This window comes from Gambusia affinis, linkage group LG16 (genome assembly GCF_019740435.1).
Source record: "Gambusia affinis linkage group LG16, SWU_Gaff_1.0, whole genome shotgun sequence".
NCBI lineage: Eukaryota > Metazoa > Chordata > Actinopteri > Cyprinodontiformes > Poeciliidae > Gambusia > Gambusia affinis.
Genome location: NC_057883.1, coordinates 9,369,310 through 9,388,521, shown reverse-complemented (window position 1 = coordinate 9,388,521; position 19,212 = coordinate 9,369,310). Strand labels below are relative to the sequence as shown.

General features: G+C 41.0%; 1 protein-coding gene across 1 annotated transcript; it reads right to left on the bottom strand.

Moving 5' to 3' along the window:
• Window positions 1–35: 35 nt before the first annotated feature.
• plpp2a (phospholipid phosphatase 2a) lies at window positions 36–18,856 on the bottom strand. Its single transcript, XM_044143080.1, has 6 exons — window positions 18,487–18,856; window positions 3,733–3,884; window positions 3,381–3,643; window positions 2,983–3,040; window positions 2,279–2,455; window positions 36–985 (listed from the first exon to the last, which is right to left on the bottom strand). Exons 1-6 carry the CDS (start codon window positions 18,545–18,547, stop codon window positions 833–835), a joined length of 864 nt encoding a protein of 287 aa, XP_043999015.1. The 5' UTR covers window positions 18,548–18,856; the 3' UTR covers window positions 36–832.
• Between the last annotated feature and the right edge of the window lie 356 nt (window positions 18,857–19,212).

Here is a 19,212-nt window from a genome sequence, read left to right as displayed (position 1 = left end):
AAAGTATTTTCTTTAAAAAATAAGATAAAAAATGCTTGAAATGTATAAAATCTTTATTCCATTTGTTTTCCTTGCCTTTTGGCTTTAGAACCATTTAGCATGAGACGAGAATCAAAACAATTTATACACTAGTTAAAACCTGGAGATAATTATTCTGTCGACAGATTCTTTCAAATATATAAAACTTAACCCTCTATTGATCAACGTGCCATTAAAGCAGGAACTGCCACTCTAACATAGAAAACGTGTAAATCTTCAAATGATATATTCATCGCATACAACAGCAATAAAGAGGAGAACATGGCTGAACAGATGCACCTACCTCCTAGTAGGATAAAAATACATGCATAGGATAATTAAAACATCAGGGATGTGCAGATACATTCAGCTGCAGCGAATATAAAACCGATCCGGACTGCGACAACGTGGCAAAGGTTTCTTATTTGATTGAAGAAGAGGAACGTTCTCTTGCCATTTGTTTAAAACTGTCACTTTTAATTTGGCACAATTTGGAAAGCTGAGTGATTAAGAGACGATATAAAACATAATTATTCTACACTGGTGCACGCACGCGCACACACACACACACCCACACACACACACACACACACACACGTCAATCGGGCACATCTTTCTGCAGCGAACACACCCACCCACCCATCCATCCACCCACAAAAACATCATAAAGTTTCTGTTCCAACAGGTTTTGGGGGAATCATACTTGTCATAGTTATAAAATATCTGTGTCAAAGTTTTCTCTGTGGGTTATTTGTGCTTTCAGAAAACAGTTCTGTGGATAACGGAGTGGCAGCCGCCGCCGCTCGTCTGCGGCTCACGCCAATCCAGGGTGGCTGTAGTGGTTTCCGTGCTGCGAGTCCAAAGGCTGCGGGTTCGGCTTGCTCTCGAGTTGCTCCTCCTCCGCCTGTTCGTTCGCCTCCGCGCAGAGCGGCGGGCGCTGCTTGAAGAAATCCGACACGTATCGAACCTGAGGGCGGAGAGAAGCGAGCGAGTTTAGAAGTTTTGTGCCGTCTCTGGAAGTAATGTGCATGTAAATACTGAAAACTGCTATTTAACATCCCCTTCAAATGTTTCATATTTAATCTTTTCCAAGCGAACCAGAAGGGGAGACAAGCATTTGGATTTATTTCTCTTTAGTCTGCTACACATAAATACAGCCCAGTGCAGCTGTGATGTAGAGGTTTGTTAATTAATGAACACCTCAGTGAAGTCGGTCTCCATCTTCTGCTACGTTTGTGCAGCAAAAATGCTCATTTGTGCCGATATAATTTTAAAGATATTTAGAAATGTTTCCAGAGGTCCTGAAATGTCAACCAACCCCCCTAACCTTCTTCAAATCAGATGAAATTGGTGTCAATCAACCCGACTTGTGTTGGTTGCTTTGGTCATTTTGGTTTAGTAGAAGTTGGGGGTCTGGTTGATGTTTTGACCTTTAAACTTTCATTAATACCTTCAAAGTCAAAGCAGCACAAACAAAACATTTTGCTGCACAAACGTCTGACACCAATTTTTGTCTGATTTGAAGAGTCAACTTCACTCGGGTACATCGCGCATTAATAAACAAGCAGAATGAAGGAACACGTCCGACAGGTCAGGGAGAAGGAATGGAAACGTTTAAAACTTAATCTGAAGTTCACATTTAAGATCACATTTTGAAGTTAAAGCTGCAGAATTAATATTTTATATATAAAAAGTTTTTTGTTTTTTTTTAAACATACTCTTACAGTGTCCTGACAGTAAAATGTGAAACAAATCATTTGTGAAAAGATGGAGCTCCTCAACTTCCTCTGAAGAAATGCTCCCAGTGAAAATCAACCAATCAGGAGCATCTTGGAGTTTTTAGTCTACTCTGATTGGTTGCTTCTAGTTGGCGCTGAAAGAAGAGCTCGATTTTTTCCCCCAGATTTACTATCTAATGCCAAAATGTCACAACAGAGTGACAGTTAAAAAAAAAAAATATATATATATATATATATATATAATTTTTTTGTTAAACTGCAGCTTTAAATGCATAATTTGAAACTGTAGAGATTATGGCACAACATAATACAGCTGCAAACTAATCATGATGCTATTGCAGGATATTTTAAATCTCCATCATGAGCTTTTCACAACCTTTCGCCACCTTTGAGCATCTCAGCTACTCTAAATATTTATAATATGGCTCATAGGGGTATAAAGACTTTTAAAAAAGTGGCATGGTTTTCTCTCACTGTGCTTCACACGTCTGTAAGACGCTAGCTAGCGTTAGCCGGCTCACCGTGAGCACAGCGATGAGCGCCCCCTGCAGCAGCCCCACCAGGACGTCGCTCCAGTGGTGTTTGTAGTCGGAGACGCGCGTGTATCCAACGTAGAGAGAAAACGCCACCAGGAAGAACTGGATGGTGGGCCGGATCAGCCTCGTCCACTTCCCCTGCATCCTGGCCTGGACGTAGAGCTGCACACACACACACACACACACATGTTTGCGCAGCTATCTTTGCGGGGACTTTACATTGACTTCCATTCATTTCTACAGCCTAAATCTTCCCCTTCCCCTAACCATTACATACCTAACCCTAACCAAAACTCAATTCACACCTTAGTCCTAAATCTGACCCCTGACCCAAAAACAGTATTTCCCTTTGTGGGAACCAGGCTACGGTCCCCACAAATAGCAGTGGGTCCCCACAACGTAGTATGTGTCAGAAAAATGGTCCCCACAAGGTATTAGAAACAAAGACACAACTCTGACCAAATGACACTACTGGAGGTTTTCATTTGGAAATCCATCTCCCTCCTAAGAGTTATTATTAGATCTGTTTGCTTTCCTCCTACGGTAAAATATGAAAAATGACAACAATGGTGTTTTCAGACCGGAGACGTCCGTGTCTCGACAGTCTCCTCCTGTTGTGGCTCATTTCTGGGCTTTCCACTAAACAAGTCTTTTCACATGTGGACAAAAGGTCACATGGGGTCACTCACCGACAGGAAGAGCATGCAGTACATCCCAAAGGATGAGTGACCGGAGTAAAACGACAGCCTGAGGAGAGAGAGAGAGAAAAATTAAAATGAAGATTCAACTAATTCACTCCATTGGGAGATTATAATTATATTTAGAAAATAAAAAGCAGTTTTTATTGATGAATAATTTATTTATTCCTTCAAGGAGGAATAAATCATTCACTCTGTGTGCAACTTTAGCATCGTGACGCTGATTTTAGACCAAATCTGGACAGAACTGGATTTCATGTTACTTTATATGAACTGACTCTTGAGTTGTAGTGATGCACAAACAAAACAAATATTAATGCTAGTTGTAAATGTCGTGTGTGAACCAACTCTGAGGACATTGAGCGAGTGGCGGATCCATTTCCTCTCACCTGGACTCCGTCACATTGAGCTGGCTGCCTGTGCAGTTGATGTCCAGCACGTATCCCTTGCAGGACTTCGGGACGCACACGGACAAGAAGTTCGGACGGGGGCGGCCGATGGTGAACTTCGCCAAATCGGTCAGGGACTGGCTGACCGCCGCGCCAAACAGGAAGGTGCCGACCACCTTGTAGAGCGCGGACAGGTACTGGTTGAACGTGGAGTTTGAACGCAGGCGTTTCGTGTGCACCAGGTAGGCCTCTCCGGTGGTGATCTGCAGCGAGAAAAACCGTTAAAAAAACAAAACAAAAACAAACGACCTTCACGCCGAGTCGCAACCATGAGCTCAACAATGGGACTTACAATGACCATGGAGCAGGTGATGGTGACAGCGGCCATGGTTCCATGGGAGATGGTGTCTTTCCTGTAGGGATAGTTGATGCTCTCGTCGTCGCAGTGGATTCCTCTCCGGTAGGGTTTGAACCTCAGCGTGAGGATGGCTGAAGGTAGAGCCGCTGGAGGTGAAGACGCAGGAAAATTTATTTAGTTATAAAGGCAGTTTCCTTTTCTTTTCTTTCTTTCACCTCTTTTTAAATGTTTGGGTAGGAGAAGAAATGCCTGAGCGTCAGTGTTGATCCTACAATGAAATACTGGGAGTCTCATATAGATATGATTAAAATGTCTGACGATGTAAAAAAAAAAAATAAAATAAAACTAAGTTCTGCTTTCTTTAGAGAGTTTGACTTAAAGTAAAAGAACAGAAAGCTTTCCTTTATTATTATTATTATTATTATTATTATTATTATTCAAAATAAATCCTGTATTTTGTTCAAGCTTTATAAAAATTTCAAAATTTTTTTTAAAATAAATTCAGTAGCTGAGAGAAAACATGACACTTTCTACATTAAATTTCATCTAATATAAAATGAACCTCATGTTTTTTTTCTTTACCTCGGTGTTTGTTTTCTCTACAAAAAACAAACACCGATGCACACGAGCAGCGCTGCGTGAATTTACAGTCTGATGCAGCGACAGCGTCACGTACGCATCCTGCTTTTATTTAAAGAGTCCAACGAGAAACGAAGCCCTTCGCCGTATTTTAATCACAATGACGTGCCAGGTCAGCGTTCAGTGCCAACCTTCCAGTCCCTTCGGAAATGTGCCGACTAACAATTCAATGATTCTGGTCTCATCAGCAGCAAATGTGACCGTTCTGAAAACATGGCCGTATCCAGATTGCTCGTCGATTTAATAAACTAGCAGTGATGAAATACAAATGAGAGAGATTGAGAGCAGACGTTTAAGGGATTTCCACAGACTTTATTTTGCGAAAAGTCAAAAATAATTTTACCCTAAAACTGTTTTTGCCGCCTCAGGCAAGAAGAATTACCACCAAGGATTCACAATCAGTGGCAATTAGTTTTCTTTACGTCGCTGTGGAGGAACTCTTCCCCAATCTTTGTCCTTCTTAATGTAGTTTATTGCCAAACCACATTTTTGAAAATTTATTTCTAATCTGAGCTTTGACTAAGCCACTGCAAAACCTTCAATTTGACTTGATGGAGCGTTTTAGATAATTATTCTGCCGCGTAACCCAGCATGTCTTCCAGAGCCCATCATACCTCCACCGCCGTGTTTGAGTGCGTGTGTGGTGTTCATTTTAGAAAACCCTGTTAGTTTTATATCAGATGTAGCATTTAAAAAAAAGTTGAATTTCCTCTCACCAGTCCAGAGAACATTTTCCCAAAAGTTTTGAGGATCGCCAATGTGAGATAGTGTTTTTCCTTTTCTTATTTTTGTCAGCTGTGGTTTTGGCTTTGGAGGTTTTCTCCAAGTCATTACTTTTGAATCCAGAAACTGACCTGATCTGGGGCAAAGGAAGCCTGGAGTATTTTTAAATGTTGCTCTTTTCTGCCCCTCTGGGTAGCTCACTAATGTGTGCTTAGAGCAGTGATGTGACGCTAACCCCTCATGGAAATACTCACCACTGTTGTATATTTTCTCTGTTCATAGATAATGTTTTTTGCCACAGCTCAGTGGAGTCACAAAAAACCAACTAACTTTGCAGCAGCTTCCAACCTGACAGTGATGAATGTGTTAAACTGGGACATGACGGGTTTGGTTTTTACCTCCCTCAATTAATTCTCTGATCCTAGAACAGTAATCAGGCCTGGGTGTTGCTGGTGAAGTAAACACTAAAACTATGATTTTGAAAATTCATGATCGACGTCGTCTTTTATTGTTTTTTTGCTGAAACATGAAAGTGTGACAAAAAGCCTAAAGCAAATGTAATCTTTAAGGACTTTTTCAGTGTTTCTACGTCGTGCATGCTCAGTTTTCCAAAGCGCTTTGTTACATTTTTTGGTAAGCAAGAGGAAAAACACGGCGTAGCTTTGCTTTAGCCGGTCAACTTGTGGGCAGGAACAACAGAATCTCAGGTTTTGTTGCACTTTTAAGACCTAAACCATTTAAAAACCTTGGTTTGCGTTGATGCCGATAAACTGGTGGCCAGTTGGGAGCCAAAGCAGGGCCAGTTTGTGGGTCTGTAATGTTTCTAAAGTCCCGGTAAGAAAAGTTCAAACACACACAGAGAGAGCTGCTGCTCAGGAAGCAGCTAAACACACACTCAATATTTCAGCTTCAGAAAGATGACACCGCTCTCCCAAGAGTGAGAATTTGTCAGAGGCAACAGGTTTATCCCTGCAGGTTGCATTTTCTCTTTAAAAAAAAAAAAGACACCGGTGGCTGTGGAAACCGGACGGACGCTGCAGAGGCGACCTCTGACAGCGGGGTCGGCGTTCACACTGTAAAGGGCCTGGGAAGCCGAGCAGCCGAGGGGGAAAACACACATTCAACATGCCTCCGAAGACATGCTGACGCGCGCTCTCTTACACACACACACACACACGCACACACACACAGTCGTGACAGACAAAAGGAAAAGTTGAAGTTTGCCGACTCGAAAAAGAGAGGCGTGCATTTATAAGGTCGTAATGAGAAAAGGCTTTTGTTGAGGACAGTCGGGAAACGCTGGGCTCAAAACTTCCCCTCAGAGCAAACAAAAGATGACAAAGTCGTCTCTTAAATCAGAGGAGGACAACAGTTTTATCTGACTGACGGCCTTTAAATAGCTTTCCTGTTTTCAAGAACTTTCTGCTGAAGGCAGAAACAAGGGGGGATTGGATGGAGTTTATGTGTTAGGCTAGTCGAGACCACAAGTGTTCCCTACGAAGACGGCACCTCCTTCGCTTCCTTGGAGAGCGCACCTTCAGTTCGTCCTGCAGAAAAGACAATAATCCACCAAAAACACAAGCAGAGAAGCAAACGGGTCGCATGTAAAGTCATAGCAGTATTCTCACGTAGAGATCAGCTGATTACAGGACTGACAGGTTTGAGCATTTATGTCGTTTCCTCCAGAGGAAACTTTGCAACCGTGTCAAAGGAACGACTTTAAAATGGCCTCAAAGAGAACTGCTGCATACATTCGTTAGTGTATGTTGTTTTTATGCAAAGGCCTGCTGACGATGCTGCAAGGACAAATGAACCTCACTATTCTGCACCAAAATATTTTTCTGGATTTGTTTTAGCACCACTGCGGTGTTTTGCAATAGTATCCACACAACCTCTGATCATTGTGGAGGGGTTTTATGCAAAGCTTGTTTTCTTTATGCGATGCAACTGCAGTTTGTATCAAAGCACGTTGCTGTGTACGAGCGGCTCAGTCCAAGTCCAGATCCAAACCCCCACAGACTCTGTGGAAAAATGTGTGCGAATGGACAGGATGCTCCCTAACCAGCAGAATGAATCACATTTTAACAAAAAATATGCTTTTTATTTGTTTTTTTAAGTTAAACGATCTTATAAAACCTTAAATCGTTTTCTTTTACCCAATAGTACCCATCACTTGAGGAAAGCTTTCAGGAAAATTACATTTTTGATCCTCTTGACATTCATTTCCAAAGCCAAGGTGAACCGTCAGAGGAAAGTATGAAATGTTCAGACGCCTCCCAGCCGACTCACAAACCATGTTGCAATATGTTTTACAACCACGAGTGTTTCTAGTCATCCTGAGTTGACTCAGTGAATCACAGATTGTGACGCATGCAGCATATTTCAGAGGCACCAGAACACCTAAAGATAAACCCCAGTGTCCGTACTGGTCTTTGATGGTGAGCGGGTTCCTCATGCAGGAGAATTTATTCCATGACAGGAAGTCCCGCCCCTCCTCTGCTCTTCTCATCTCCGAGGCCCATTGCTCCAGCAGGTCAAGCGCTGGTCTCAGCCTGGCGTCGAAGCCGAGGCCCATCCAGTGTTTGTTCAGCAGGGAGGAGGGATAACATTAAGATAAGACGCCGATTGTTCGACACGAGTCGCAGGAGGCTACATGCTGCGCGACCGGACAAATGTATTTTTCTTTGTTTTAAGATAAATAAAAAATAAAACGCACACAGGGATCAGCCGGCACCAAGTGTGTTTAGCCACACAGCGAATGAGGAAGTGGACATCGACCGAGAGCTGAATCCAGATCAGAGTTCCTGTTGTCTGTTCTGGACAGTTTCTATCTGCTCTGTTATTCCAGAGGGCCTGGTTTTGTTCCGCGCCGACACCTGAAACCTCAGAGTATGTCAGGAGAGTTTATTACCGATGTTTTTTACAAAACCCGCACATGCATTCACTGTTGGTTTAGTTCAAATTGGATCAACAGGATCCGATTCGTCCACTTCAGGAAAAGATCTCAAAAATAAATTCGCATCTCAAAGTGAAAAGCTTAACAAACCAAACACTAAATCCACGCCACAGCACAGGGAAGCACGGTGGGCTACGCGTCATGCTGATGGCCTGACCGACACAAACCAGAGAACCTTCAGAAAAACGAAGCATTTTTCACTTCATGCAGAAAATGTTTTGCAAGAGAATTCTTCCTCCATTTCTGCAGCCTGAGAAATTGTTTGTCTTGGAATGGTTCTTGTGCAATCCGTCTTAAATAAAAAATGTTTTAAAAAACCCACCAAGTTTTGCACACAGTTGTAGAAAGAGTTTTAGGCTTGTACCAGCTTGTCTCATCCCGATGTGACATTCTCCACGCTGCTGTCAAGTTTTAGTTCCTGCGTGAGCCGTTAGCGCTCCGAACAAACAATGGGTTCGTCTCACAACGTTTCCACCCAGGAGGAGGAACACACTCGTGGGTTTTGCTGACTTTTTGTCCTCTGATATGAAATGTCAGATTAAAAAAAAAAAAAAAGAAAAAAAAAGAGGGGGAGGAAAAAGAGGGGAAAGTATTGTTTCAGTCCTGTCTGGTTAAGAAAAACAACAAAAAACTGAATATACCCTGAGAAAATAAACATGATGGAATTTGGGATCAGAAGCAAGTATAACTTCCCCTTGACCTACGACCCTGCAGGAAGGGGGAAGCGTTCCTGTTATTCTGCTCAAGATGAGCGGCCATCACTACAGACGCTTAAGAGCTGAAAAACTGAGATATTTGTCAAAAAGCAGAACTAAAACTGGGGGAAGGTAAAGAATGCTTGAAGTCTGCGAGCCGACCGCTCATCAGATGTTTAGGAGAACAAATATTTCACTTGTACAGATCTTTCTGTTTACGAGGGATGTTTTTTTCAGTTCGTGTTTCTCCTGAACCACATTCCCGTGAAATGAGCTCAGGAAGAGCGGCACGATAGCAACAACTGTGTCCACTGGGGCTGCTTTCCGTCAGCGCAGCTCGGTCAAAAAAAAATCTCATCCGTCTGCAACGGTCATCGCTGTTCAAGAACTCTCTGGACGGCTGCTGCAATCAGGGCGAGTGTTGTTGCAGAAAAAGAGCACCGCTTCCTGTTAGGACGGGTGTTTTTCCTGGGGAAAAACAAAAAGAAACGACGGCTTTGTGTTTCAAAGGAAGGCGAGTAACTGATTTTTACGAGACTGGAGAAGGCCACAGTGTGGTTTATCAAGTGTAGCCAGCGCCAGGCGCACCGTCCCCCCCTCTGTCGTTTCCAGTCTTTGTGTTAAGATAACCCGACGGCTGCTGGCTCGAGCTTTACTGAAACGAAAAATGCATTAAAATCTGATGCAATGCTCAACAATAACCTTGAGGTTTAACTACGTCAATAAAGCAGCAAAAGGCCACGGCTCAATGCACTTGGTGCTTGTTTGCTTTCAGCCTCACTGGATATTTACCGCATGCTTTGCATTTCTTGACTGTTCATGTACCGAGAGGATTTATTACGGTTTGATCGAAGAAAATGACAAATCACCGCGCGGCTCGATTTAGGCTGGAAGACGTGAAAACTTTTAAAATATAAACTTTCCCAACTTTCACAAGTCGGACAAATACTTTTATTTTATGATTCTGATTAATGTTGCTGCTGCTGCTGCTGCTGCCGTTTAAACGATTTGTTGGTTTTATGGAAGCATCAGTAATTATAAATCATCTTTATGAACATTTGAAAAATGTGACAAAAGGCAGTTGAATTGTTAAATCCAAAACAGACGAGTTTTGTTTTCAGAGCAGAATTTTGTCTGAAAACAAAATTTGTAGCTAAAATATTATTTCAATAAAAATCAAAGAATTGTGTCTAATAAAATCTAAGTGTACCAACTGTATTCAAAAGAATGGGACAGAATTTTAGCTATACTTTGGGGGTAAATAATGACTTTTCCACAAATATAATAAAGTTTTTACTAATTAGAGTTCTTTTCTGTTTTTGTTTTTTATTAAGAATTTTTAATTGTAGATTAACTTTGACGAGGTACTGATACTTTATATATCGTCTTCAGCTTCAAGAAATGATCTAAAATCATACAGTTCAGGTTTTAAAATATTTAATGTTTCACACAACTACAGTAAACATAACCTACTGAAATGTTCATGTTAATTTAGTCAGCAGCTAATGGGGATTTTCTCTCAGTGTTTACATCACGTTCTCAAGATTTCTTCAAATCCAAATTGCTGCAACATCAACCATCTAAAACATAAATAAGACATCTGAGACTTTTTCAGTAACCAAAAAAAGTGTAGCTATCCAGCTGGACATGGAGTCTTTATTAGCCAATTTTATTGAAAAACAAGAACAACTCCAGGAAAGTGTCCCGTCCCACTTTAAGATACAGTTTGTCAGACCTGGAGGATCAGCTTCCAAATCAAACCTCATGATTACAGGAGGAGCGTCGGCCCACTGACTCCTGCACGGTTTACATTCAGTCCCTCAAGACTTTGGACCAGAGCAACAACTGAAAACAACAGAAAATCTCCAAAATCATCCTCATCAACGCAAGATTTGTATCCAGCAAGTTGCTAGATACACTTTCGGCTGACACAGACGTCTCTAAGGGAAACCGCTCAAATTGTGTCCAACAGAGTAAAAATGAGCTAAACTTCAAAAACTGATGCTAATCAATGGTTAACCAGTAAACAAGGGATCTGGGTCAGTTTAGTGTTCTCCGTTTTGCACCTTCTTTGTACTTATTTACTATAATTAGTTTATTTCTCTGTACTTTATTTTTCACGAGAATCAACAGACGACTATACTAAAAGAAACCAGATACTGAAAGAATTGTACTTTTCCTTCCAAAAGGCACAAACATGAAAAATTTAAAAAATAAAGTCGGCCAACCATCAACTGCCGCTTTGTAATTTGCACCATTGTTCATGGATGTGAGACTCTGACCATTTCTGCGACAAAAGAAACTTACACAGCTCCCCTCTGATGAAACCGCTACATAATAAACACATCGGCACAGGAAAGTGTGTGAGCGGCGCCGTCACACAGGAATGTCGGGCAGCCAGAGTCAACCGTCTCCAATCGACTCTGATGGAAACCGACACCAACGCTGCGTCTCCATTAATCTAACCAACAGCAGCAACATCTGTCAGTACCTTTAAACGGAGCAGAAATTATGTTTTCAGCAAATTCATCAACGCTGCATGCGGACGACTCCTATTAAACTCCAAAAGTACATGCAATTAGCATTTTCAGTTCCTCATTACAGATTTTCCCCGTCCAGTTGAATGATTTTAATTGCCTACTTGCTAAAAAAATCCAAACTGCTCATCAGTTTGATTTCAGGGAGGCTCCGTTTCCGTTCAGCAAACCCGTATCGAGCTTCAGAACCAAAATAAACCAGCTGAGCTACGACAGTGACAGGAACCAATACTTATTCTGGTTCTGTGGGGTCTGAACTGCAGATACTAACTTTGAACATATAAGAGAAAGTAAAGTGTGATTTGACAAAAGTAGGTTTGAATCCAACAGAAAATCTGAGATTATCCCAGGTCTTTGTGAACAAACCATTTGTGATGCGTGTGCATAAGGAGGCACGCTTTGACGGGATCGATTTAATCTGATTTTAACATCTGTCCGATTTGACAAATTCCCAGTCAGGAAGGGAAAAAACGACCAGAATCCCCTGAAAAGTTGGACTTGAAACAGAAAGTTTGAGCAGCTTTTAGGTTATGATATATGGTGAAAGTCACTGGTGTGACAATCCAACTACAAATCTACAAAACTAAACACTTAAGATCTACATCACAACGAAGGGGAACACACACAGTGCTGCAAAATATATTTATATTAACATGTTTTTGTATCTGGAAGAAAAATACATGGCTAGTTTTATGCTAGTCGTTAATTTCACAGTTTTCCAACTTTTAACTGGAAATTGGGCCATTTTACCAACTGGAACGTTTTGATTGCAGACATTTTTTATGCCAGGGCGACAAACTCATTCTCGTTTTGGGCCAAATCAAGATCATTAATGCTCTTAAAGGGCCGCTTGTGCCAGAACGTATTGATGAAACCTGTTCACAAACTGCTAAAATATCAATCATTTCTTAAAATTAAATACTATTATTGAACATCTTTTCAGTCCCTCCAGTGATTGTGGTATTAATTCGAAAATATTTGCACCTATTTATTTATTACTTGCTGTATAGATTATGATCAATTAAGGCTGAGGCAGCTGCTTAGTACAAGTATGAAACCTTTTGACAATTTGATAAAAATCTGCAATAAACTCCCATTTATGTATTAGAGCAAAAAGGTTCAAGGGTTTGTAGATTTTGCGTGAATTTCCACGATTATTCTCAAGAATCTGGAGGGACTGCAGAAAGTTTTCACCTAAAAGATGAAAACTTTCTGCAGTGAGGCTTCGACTACAGCACATAAGCTTCAGTTTGTGGATTTTAAATGTTAAAAAGAACCTTTTCTGAAATGAACAAGCTTGGCAATAATGTGTAATTACAAGTGATGTGTACTCACTGAGCAGGAGCTCATGTAAAAAGTCATTAACAGAAATGTGTTTACTGGCTTGTTTTCTTACACCTGTGCTTTCTGCATCTGTTTAATTTGGCAGTAAACAGATCAGAACTGCATTGATTTGATCAATATAATATTTAAAGGCACTTAGAATCTAGAGGGCCGCATAAAAAGCTACGGCGGGCCAGATTTGGCCCACGGGCCTCCAGTTGGACTCGTCTTAAGGCACAACACGTCTCACCATGAAGGGTGGCGTCGCTTAAATATCTAAAGCCGCTGCTAACGTCGTTCACATTTCTCATCATTTCAATGCTTTCTAATTGTTGTCATGGTGATTACTTTAGTGCCTTTCATTAGGAGCTCATAAAAACCCTAAAATGTTCTTAATTTAGGCCGTGTGCACGTGACTGCATGAGAGCAATCCTTAAAGGAGAAAGAAGACAAAGTTATACACATACATCTCTTAAAAACACTGCCGTGTGTCGGCTCAGAGGTTTAGACATTGAAACGAGTGTGTGTGAATGAGTCGGCGGCCGCGTTATGTACACCCGTACGTCTTGTTGTGTGTGTAGTTTGTGATGGTTCTGCATGCAGTGGCGACGGATCAGAGCCACGGGGTGGAGGTTTGTGTGCAGAACGAAATAGGAATAAAAACATTGAAACGTATTTGTCAGCTTCGTGCCTCCAAAAGACAGACTTTCACATTTAGACAAACAAAAACAGTTCAAACTTTGGGAAATTTACTCAGAAAACACGATGCACTGAATAATCAATAATCAAAATGACGTTAGAGATTATTGTTACTAATCTAAACAGTCACAGTCAAACAAAAGAATTTGTTTTGCATCGTTCAGTTTTTTACATATTTTGTGTGTTTTTATGTGTTTATAAGATGCATTTTTCCAAAAACATAACTTCTCCATAAACTCTACTGTAAATAAATAAATCTTTGACTTAAATCTTTAGCAACAACCTGGAACTCGACGTCGACACAGGTTAAACTGTGACAATTATTTCACAACAAAAACACATCCAAACTCTTCAACATAAAACTTGGGCACAAATCATTATTATATGCTTTGTATTCACTTCACTGAAAGAAAGAATGACTCACATAAACACTCAAGATCTTTAAATGCATAAAGCTAAAAAAAAAATGGACTGCATGATCAGTGCGTAAAACTACAGCAATTTACTTTCAATGGCTAGTCGAACCCGTTTTTCTTACAAACAAAACGACAAGCCGAAGAGTCGTGTTACAAGGATAAAATCACTTTTCACTAAACTGTTGCAGGAGTTTTTCTGCTTGTATTTCTAACTGATGAAGTTTAAAAGTGGCGTCAAATCTACATTTTTATAAAGCTGCAAGAGATGTGATGGGGGGGGGAGGAATCTGCCAAAATAATATTCAAATTGAGTGAGAAACAAACACAGAAGTCCAACACTTTGTTTCAAGAAATGTGGATAAAAAATAAATAAATAAAAAGTTCATCAGAAGAGAAATTTGGTCATTTTATCATCTGTGTTTTGTAAGAAGATTTAAAGCGTTGGAGTAATCAGCAACAAAGAGCGAGACTGAAAACCAGAAGAAGAAGAGAATATCCTTCCCTTTTTTATTATTACTAGATAAAACATGAAGCAGAAAGGCGTAAGAACGTTTGCAACATTTCTGCTGTCAGCGTTCATCAGCCAGTGACAAAGATTTAATCATAGATGGTTACAAGTACAAAAAAACAAACAAACAAACAAACAAACAAAAAAAACAGAGAAATCCAGGACATTTAGGAAGCTGTGTGAACTTGTCAGATGGGGAAACTCGCCTTCACAACTCTTCCTCATCACAACAATGACTCACCTCCGATTTCACAACCAGGTGCTACGCCAGTCAGGCAGATCATTACGACCGCTTGTCTAAAAACGCGTTGATACCCCATTTTGGTTGAGGTCCCTACTGGCCCCATGAGACCCCTGAAGGTGTTCTGGTGTCTCAGTCACCGACATGTTGGCAGAGGACTCTTCAACTCAGTTTGGGTCCGGAAAAACTGAAACAATTCCTGATAATTATCCGTATAAACATGAAGGAGTTGTCATGGATGACTGTTGTCATGAAGTGTCATTCGGTAAATTGTGACACTTATTGCAAAGTTGACCATTTTATTGCAAGTTCTAATGGAACTTTGTATTAAAATGGTCATTATTGTCTAAATAATGCAAAAAGTTTACACTTTTAATAAACTTTTCATGCAACTTTGCATTAATGGTGTCATTATTTCTGCTTCAGAACAACAGTCGTAAACATTTATGAACAGTCATTCATGTCATATGAGACTTCAAACAAAATGTTACCAAATTTCCTAATGAATTTATCACCAATTTACCTTCCAAAACTTTTATTTACCTTACCTGCATTAAGACAACAAGGCTCACCAAATATACAATCAGCCTAGAGAGCCTCAGTGCATATAGCGCTTATTTATCGCCATCCAATCTGTTATTTGTGATATTGTGACTTTATAATATCCTGTCCAGCCTCATCTCTAATAACGTCCTTGACCCGCAGAGTTAAAGCAGAAGAGACAGAAGTTATTGGTTTTGGTCGCAAGACGTCCTAAATCAGGACTCAGTTTGACTATAGGACTCGAGACTTAGCATTCAAACCGCATCAAGAACTAAGAGCTGAATTTCAAACAACCACATAGCAATAAGCCTGACCGCACCGGTTTGTCAGATGATGACAAACCGGTCATCATCTGACCGGTTTGTCATCATGATGGTGTTCAACCATCTTGTTGAACACCATCAACAAGATGGTGTTGAACACGTCTGGTTTACTCAGAGCTCCCGGTCAGGTGAGGACCAGGCAGAAGACGGAGCAGCGTTTCATATCTGCCCGAAAACCGGAGATGCACAAAAACTGCTGGCTCTTTTAAATGTTTCGATTTACTGCAGCGTTTCTATAAAAAGGTCACTTCTGTCATGTCATGTGTTTATTTGCTTATATGTGATCATTTTGTTTCTTTTTTGTGATGAACTCTCAGTGTTTTTATGCTTTTACTAAACGTGTTGCTTCATTCAGCTCCACTTCTTTGTATTTCATCTGTGCAGTCTTCATGAACTTGCCGTGATCAGTGCTATTCACCCAATCTGGCAGTGGTCATAACATTACGCCTGATCACTCAGATTAGGATGACTCAGACCGCTTTTATTGAGTCACCCAATAAAACGCCTTTTATAATCAAGACTTCCTCCTGCAAACAGAAGAGCATTTACAGCAGAGTCTGCAGTCATTATCATTCCTCCATGTCACTCAGCAGAAGCATCCACAAGTGGAGCCAAACATGCAAAGGCCGCACATAAATCCTGCAATCTTCCAGCTGGAACTCTCTGCTTTTCTTCACCCCTCGACCCGCGACAAGCAGCCGCAGAAAATCAAGCGAAGCGAGAATCCGACATCGGGGGTCATCGCCGACGCTCGGCGGGGTCACGGTGTCAGAAACGCGTCCAGCTGGAAGATGAGCCACTGACGGCTTTGTGTGAAAGCCAGGCAGCAGAGCAAGTTGCGGCGCGTCGCTTTTGTTGCCTGTGCACGACTCGCTACTGCACACGAGCTGAGCCCATCCTGAGCAACATGCATGAGGAATCACCTTTGGGTCTCTGAGAGGACGCGGTTTGACAAGCTGTACCCCCCCACACTTCACACACACACACACACGCACACACACCTCCTGAATGAGGCAAATGTTGTTTTAACAAAGACTTTTACGTGTCGAATAGATGGTTATACAATAACACACATAATCTGTGGTTTCCAAAACAGGATCTTAACCGTCAGGAAGAATCAGCCACAGACATTTTTGTTCTTCCCGATTGTTTCAAAGCCACTAACGCGACTTGCACATACAAATTTGTCATCCATTAATTTAGCGACTTTGTCAGGAATCGTTATTTAATCAAGATAAACATTTATCCTGCCTACATGCATCAGGTCACATCACATAAGGAAACTGCAAGGTTTCCCCCAGTAAACTTGGTGGTTCATTCATCCAGCGGCCCGCCATGTTTACGAGTTAAAAATGTTTAAAGTTGACAGGAAATTTGAAAATACCACTTGATAATTATGCGTTAATGGAAGACTGAACACCTATTATAAGGTCTTAAAAAATGCAAACATTTAAAAAAAATTTTTTATAAATAAGCAATGCTAAGCCTGATGGGGGCACAAGTAAAGCCTGGAGGCCCACCAGGCTTATAATACACTGGGACAAACCCTGCAACTGTGTACATCAGTTTATATTTCGCTTTCAGATGCGTTTGTTTTCTTCTGGAAAACTCTTGAGCAGAGGTCTGGAACATCAAAATGAACACTTTTAAAAAGGACCATGCAGTCAAAACTCAAAATATGGTTTGTAACCAATGAGGTTTTATGCGCCTGATCTGAACCAACATCTGTTCCTGATCCAATACTGACATTCCTGAATCAGATATTGAGTTCAAAAGCTAGCTAGCTATTACAGTACTGTGACCTCCGACGCTCCGAAACAACAACGATGAGCTTCAACAGCAACATGAACTTTGTTGTTTTTGATTCTTCTGGACTGTTCCTCATTTCTGGAAATATTAGGACCCTGTTGATCAACTCAGAGAATGAAGGAATATTTACAATCTAGGACACAAATGGAAGGCATTGTGCTAAAAGTACAAAAGTAAAAAAAAGAAGAAGAAGACTAAAATAGTTAACATATTATTGTGAATTTTCCATCTAGCGTCTCCTGCAATTTTGAATGTTTGGACTCAGTTTATGGCAGAAAGGTTTGTGAAATTTACGGCTACGGTAAAACGATGGCAACCATTTTACAAAACTTCAGCTGATAGAAGTTAAAACCAACTAAAGTAATTTTCTATTTAGGCGCTTAGAGATATTTTGGTTTTATCTGTCATATTATACAAGACTGAACAAGCCCGGACAGAATCAGAACAATGATGATTTAAAAAATAAAAACAATAGAAACAGGGACAAACGCAACTGAATTACAATCATTCAGAAAATTTCAGCTTTTTTTTTTTAGTCCTGAGTATCTCCACAGCTTGTAAAAATATGGAAATACGGCAAAAAACAAAACAGGTGGCTTAGACTCATAGATGCAAATTAATTATTTACATAAATAAAATGCAATGTGTAAGAATGAAATGGAGGTCAAAGGGCAGCTGACTGTCATTGACCCAGATTAATTAGCCTTTTTGTCAGCATGATGTCCTTCTAGAAAACAGTTTTACAAACTTCTAAAATCTATACTTTACCACCAGGCTGTGCTTTCTTTTGTCCTGTAAGTGTAAATTTATTTATGGAAAAAGTACTGGATTGCATTTCTTAAATTAAAAAAAATAATAAAGTGTAAAAAAGTGCAGAGAAGATAGCACCAACTCCACACACACCCATCTGGATACATTTACAGGCGATAGTTTCGCAAGACAAGAGGAGGATAATAAATGAGATAAAAAGTAAATAAAGTCCCGCAGATTATTTCAGTGAAAGACGCCAATAAGCATCAAGATCACTCAGTGTTGAGGAATGTTCTGTATGGCTGTAAAGACCCATTCCGGAGTTAAATAAATCCTGTGCCACCTGAGGAGCAACCTTTTTCACGGAATCAGTTTCACTTTCTGCCGGTTTATCTCGCGGAGCAACAGTTATCACCTACGACAAATCAAATGAGTCTGTTGAGCAATCCTGTGCGTCACACAATCCCAAAAGGAAGCGCACCTTTTCTCCTTTCCCCCAGGTTTTACAGCTGACTGCGCGGAGTGGAACCGGTCCCGGCCCCGGCCACTGTCAAACAAAGTGAGGAAACAAAATGCGGCCACTCACCGAAAAACACGCACAGAATGTCCACCAAGATGAAGAGCAGCTTTTTCCTGTCTTCTGGCATGTTTCCTCCAGCGCTGCGCCGCTTTTCCGAAACCAAACCGCGTCGCTGAAAACGCAGGTGGGCTGAGAGGAGCACCTGGTTGCGGGAGTGGTTGCGTGGAAATAAAACAAAACAGAAGAAAAAGGGAGGGGGGAAAACGACCTGGTTGTTCTTCCTGCTCCGCTGCTGCGTACCTGACCTCCCACCCCTCTGGCAGCCTGCTTCCCTGACTGACTGATTGTAGGAGGGCTGCTTCAGGTGCGCAGCGTGGACTGCCCCCACGAAGGGGCGCGGCTCTCAGCGCGGGAAGATTCAAAGGAGTTCATCAAGTCTCCTTTCGTGGCTAAAGGTGAAAACTTTTAGCTCATTCTATTCCCCTTTCTATTCTTAAAGGGGCATTGCATCATGCTGTAATGTTGTTCCTTCTTCAAAGGAACAACATTCCTTCCTGTTGCTGTGATTCTTTCTCGCATGTTTGAGAAATCCTTTAATCTCCATGGCAACCGTTCAGACTAGCTAGCAGCAGTTAGCATGGAGCTGCGCTGCGCATCTTCTGAGCTCATTATGCAAGATATATTCTCATTGAAACTCCGGTGAAAACGCTGCTAAAGGGTTAATAAAGAAACGTGTTTGTGATCAAAACATCGATTATTTAATATCTAAATAATCAGATAGACTAAAGAATA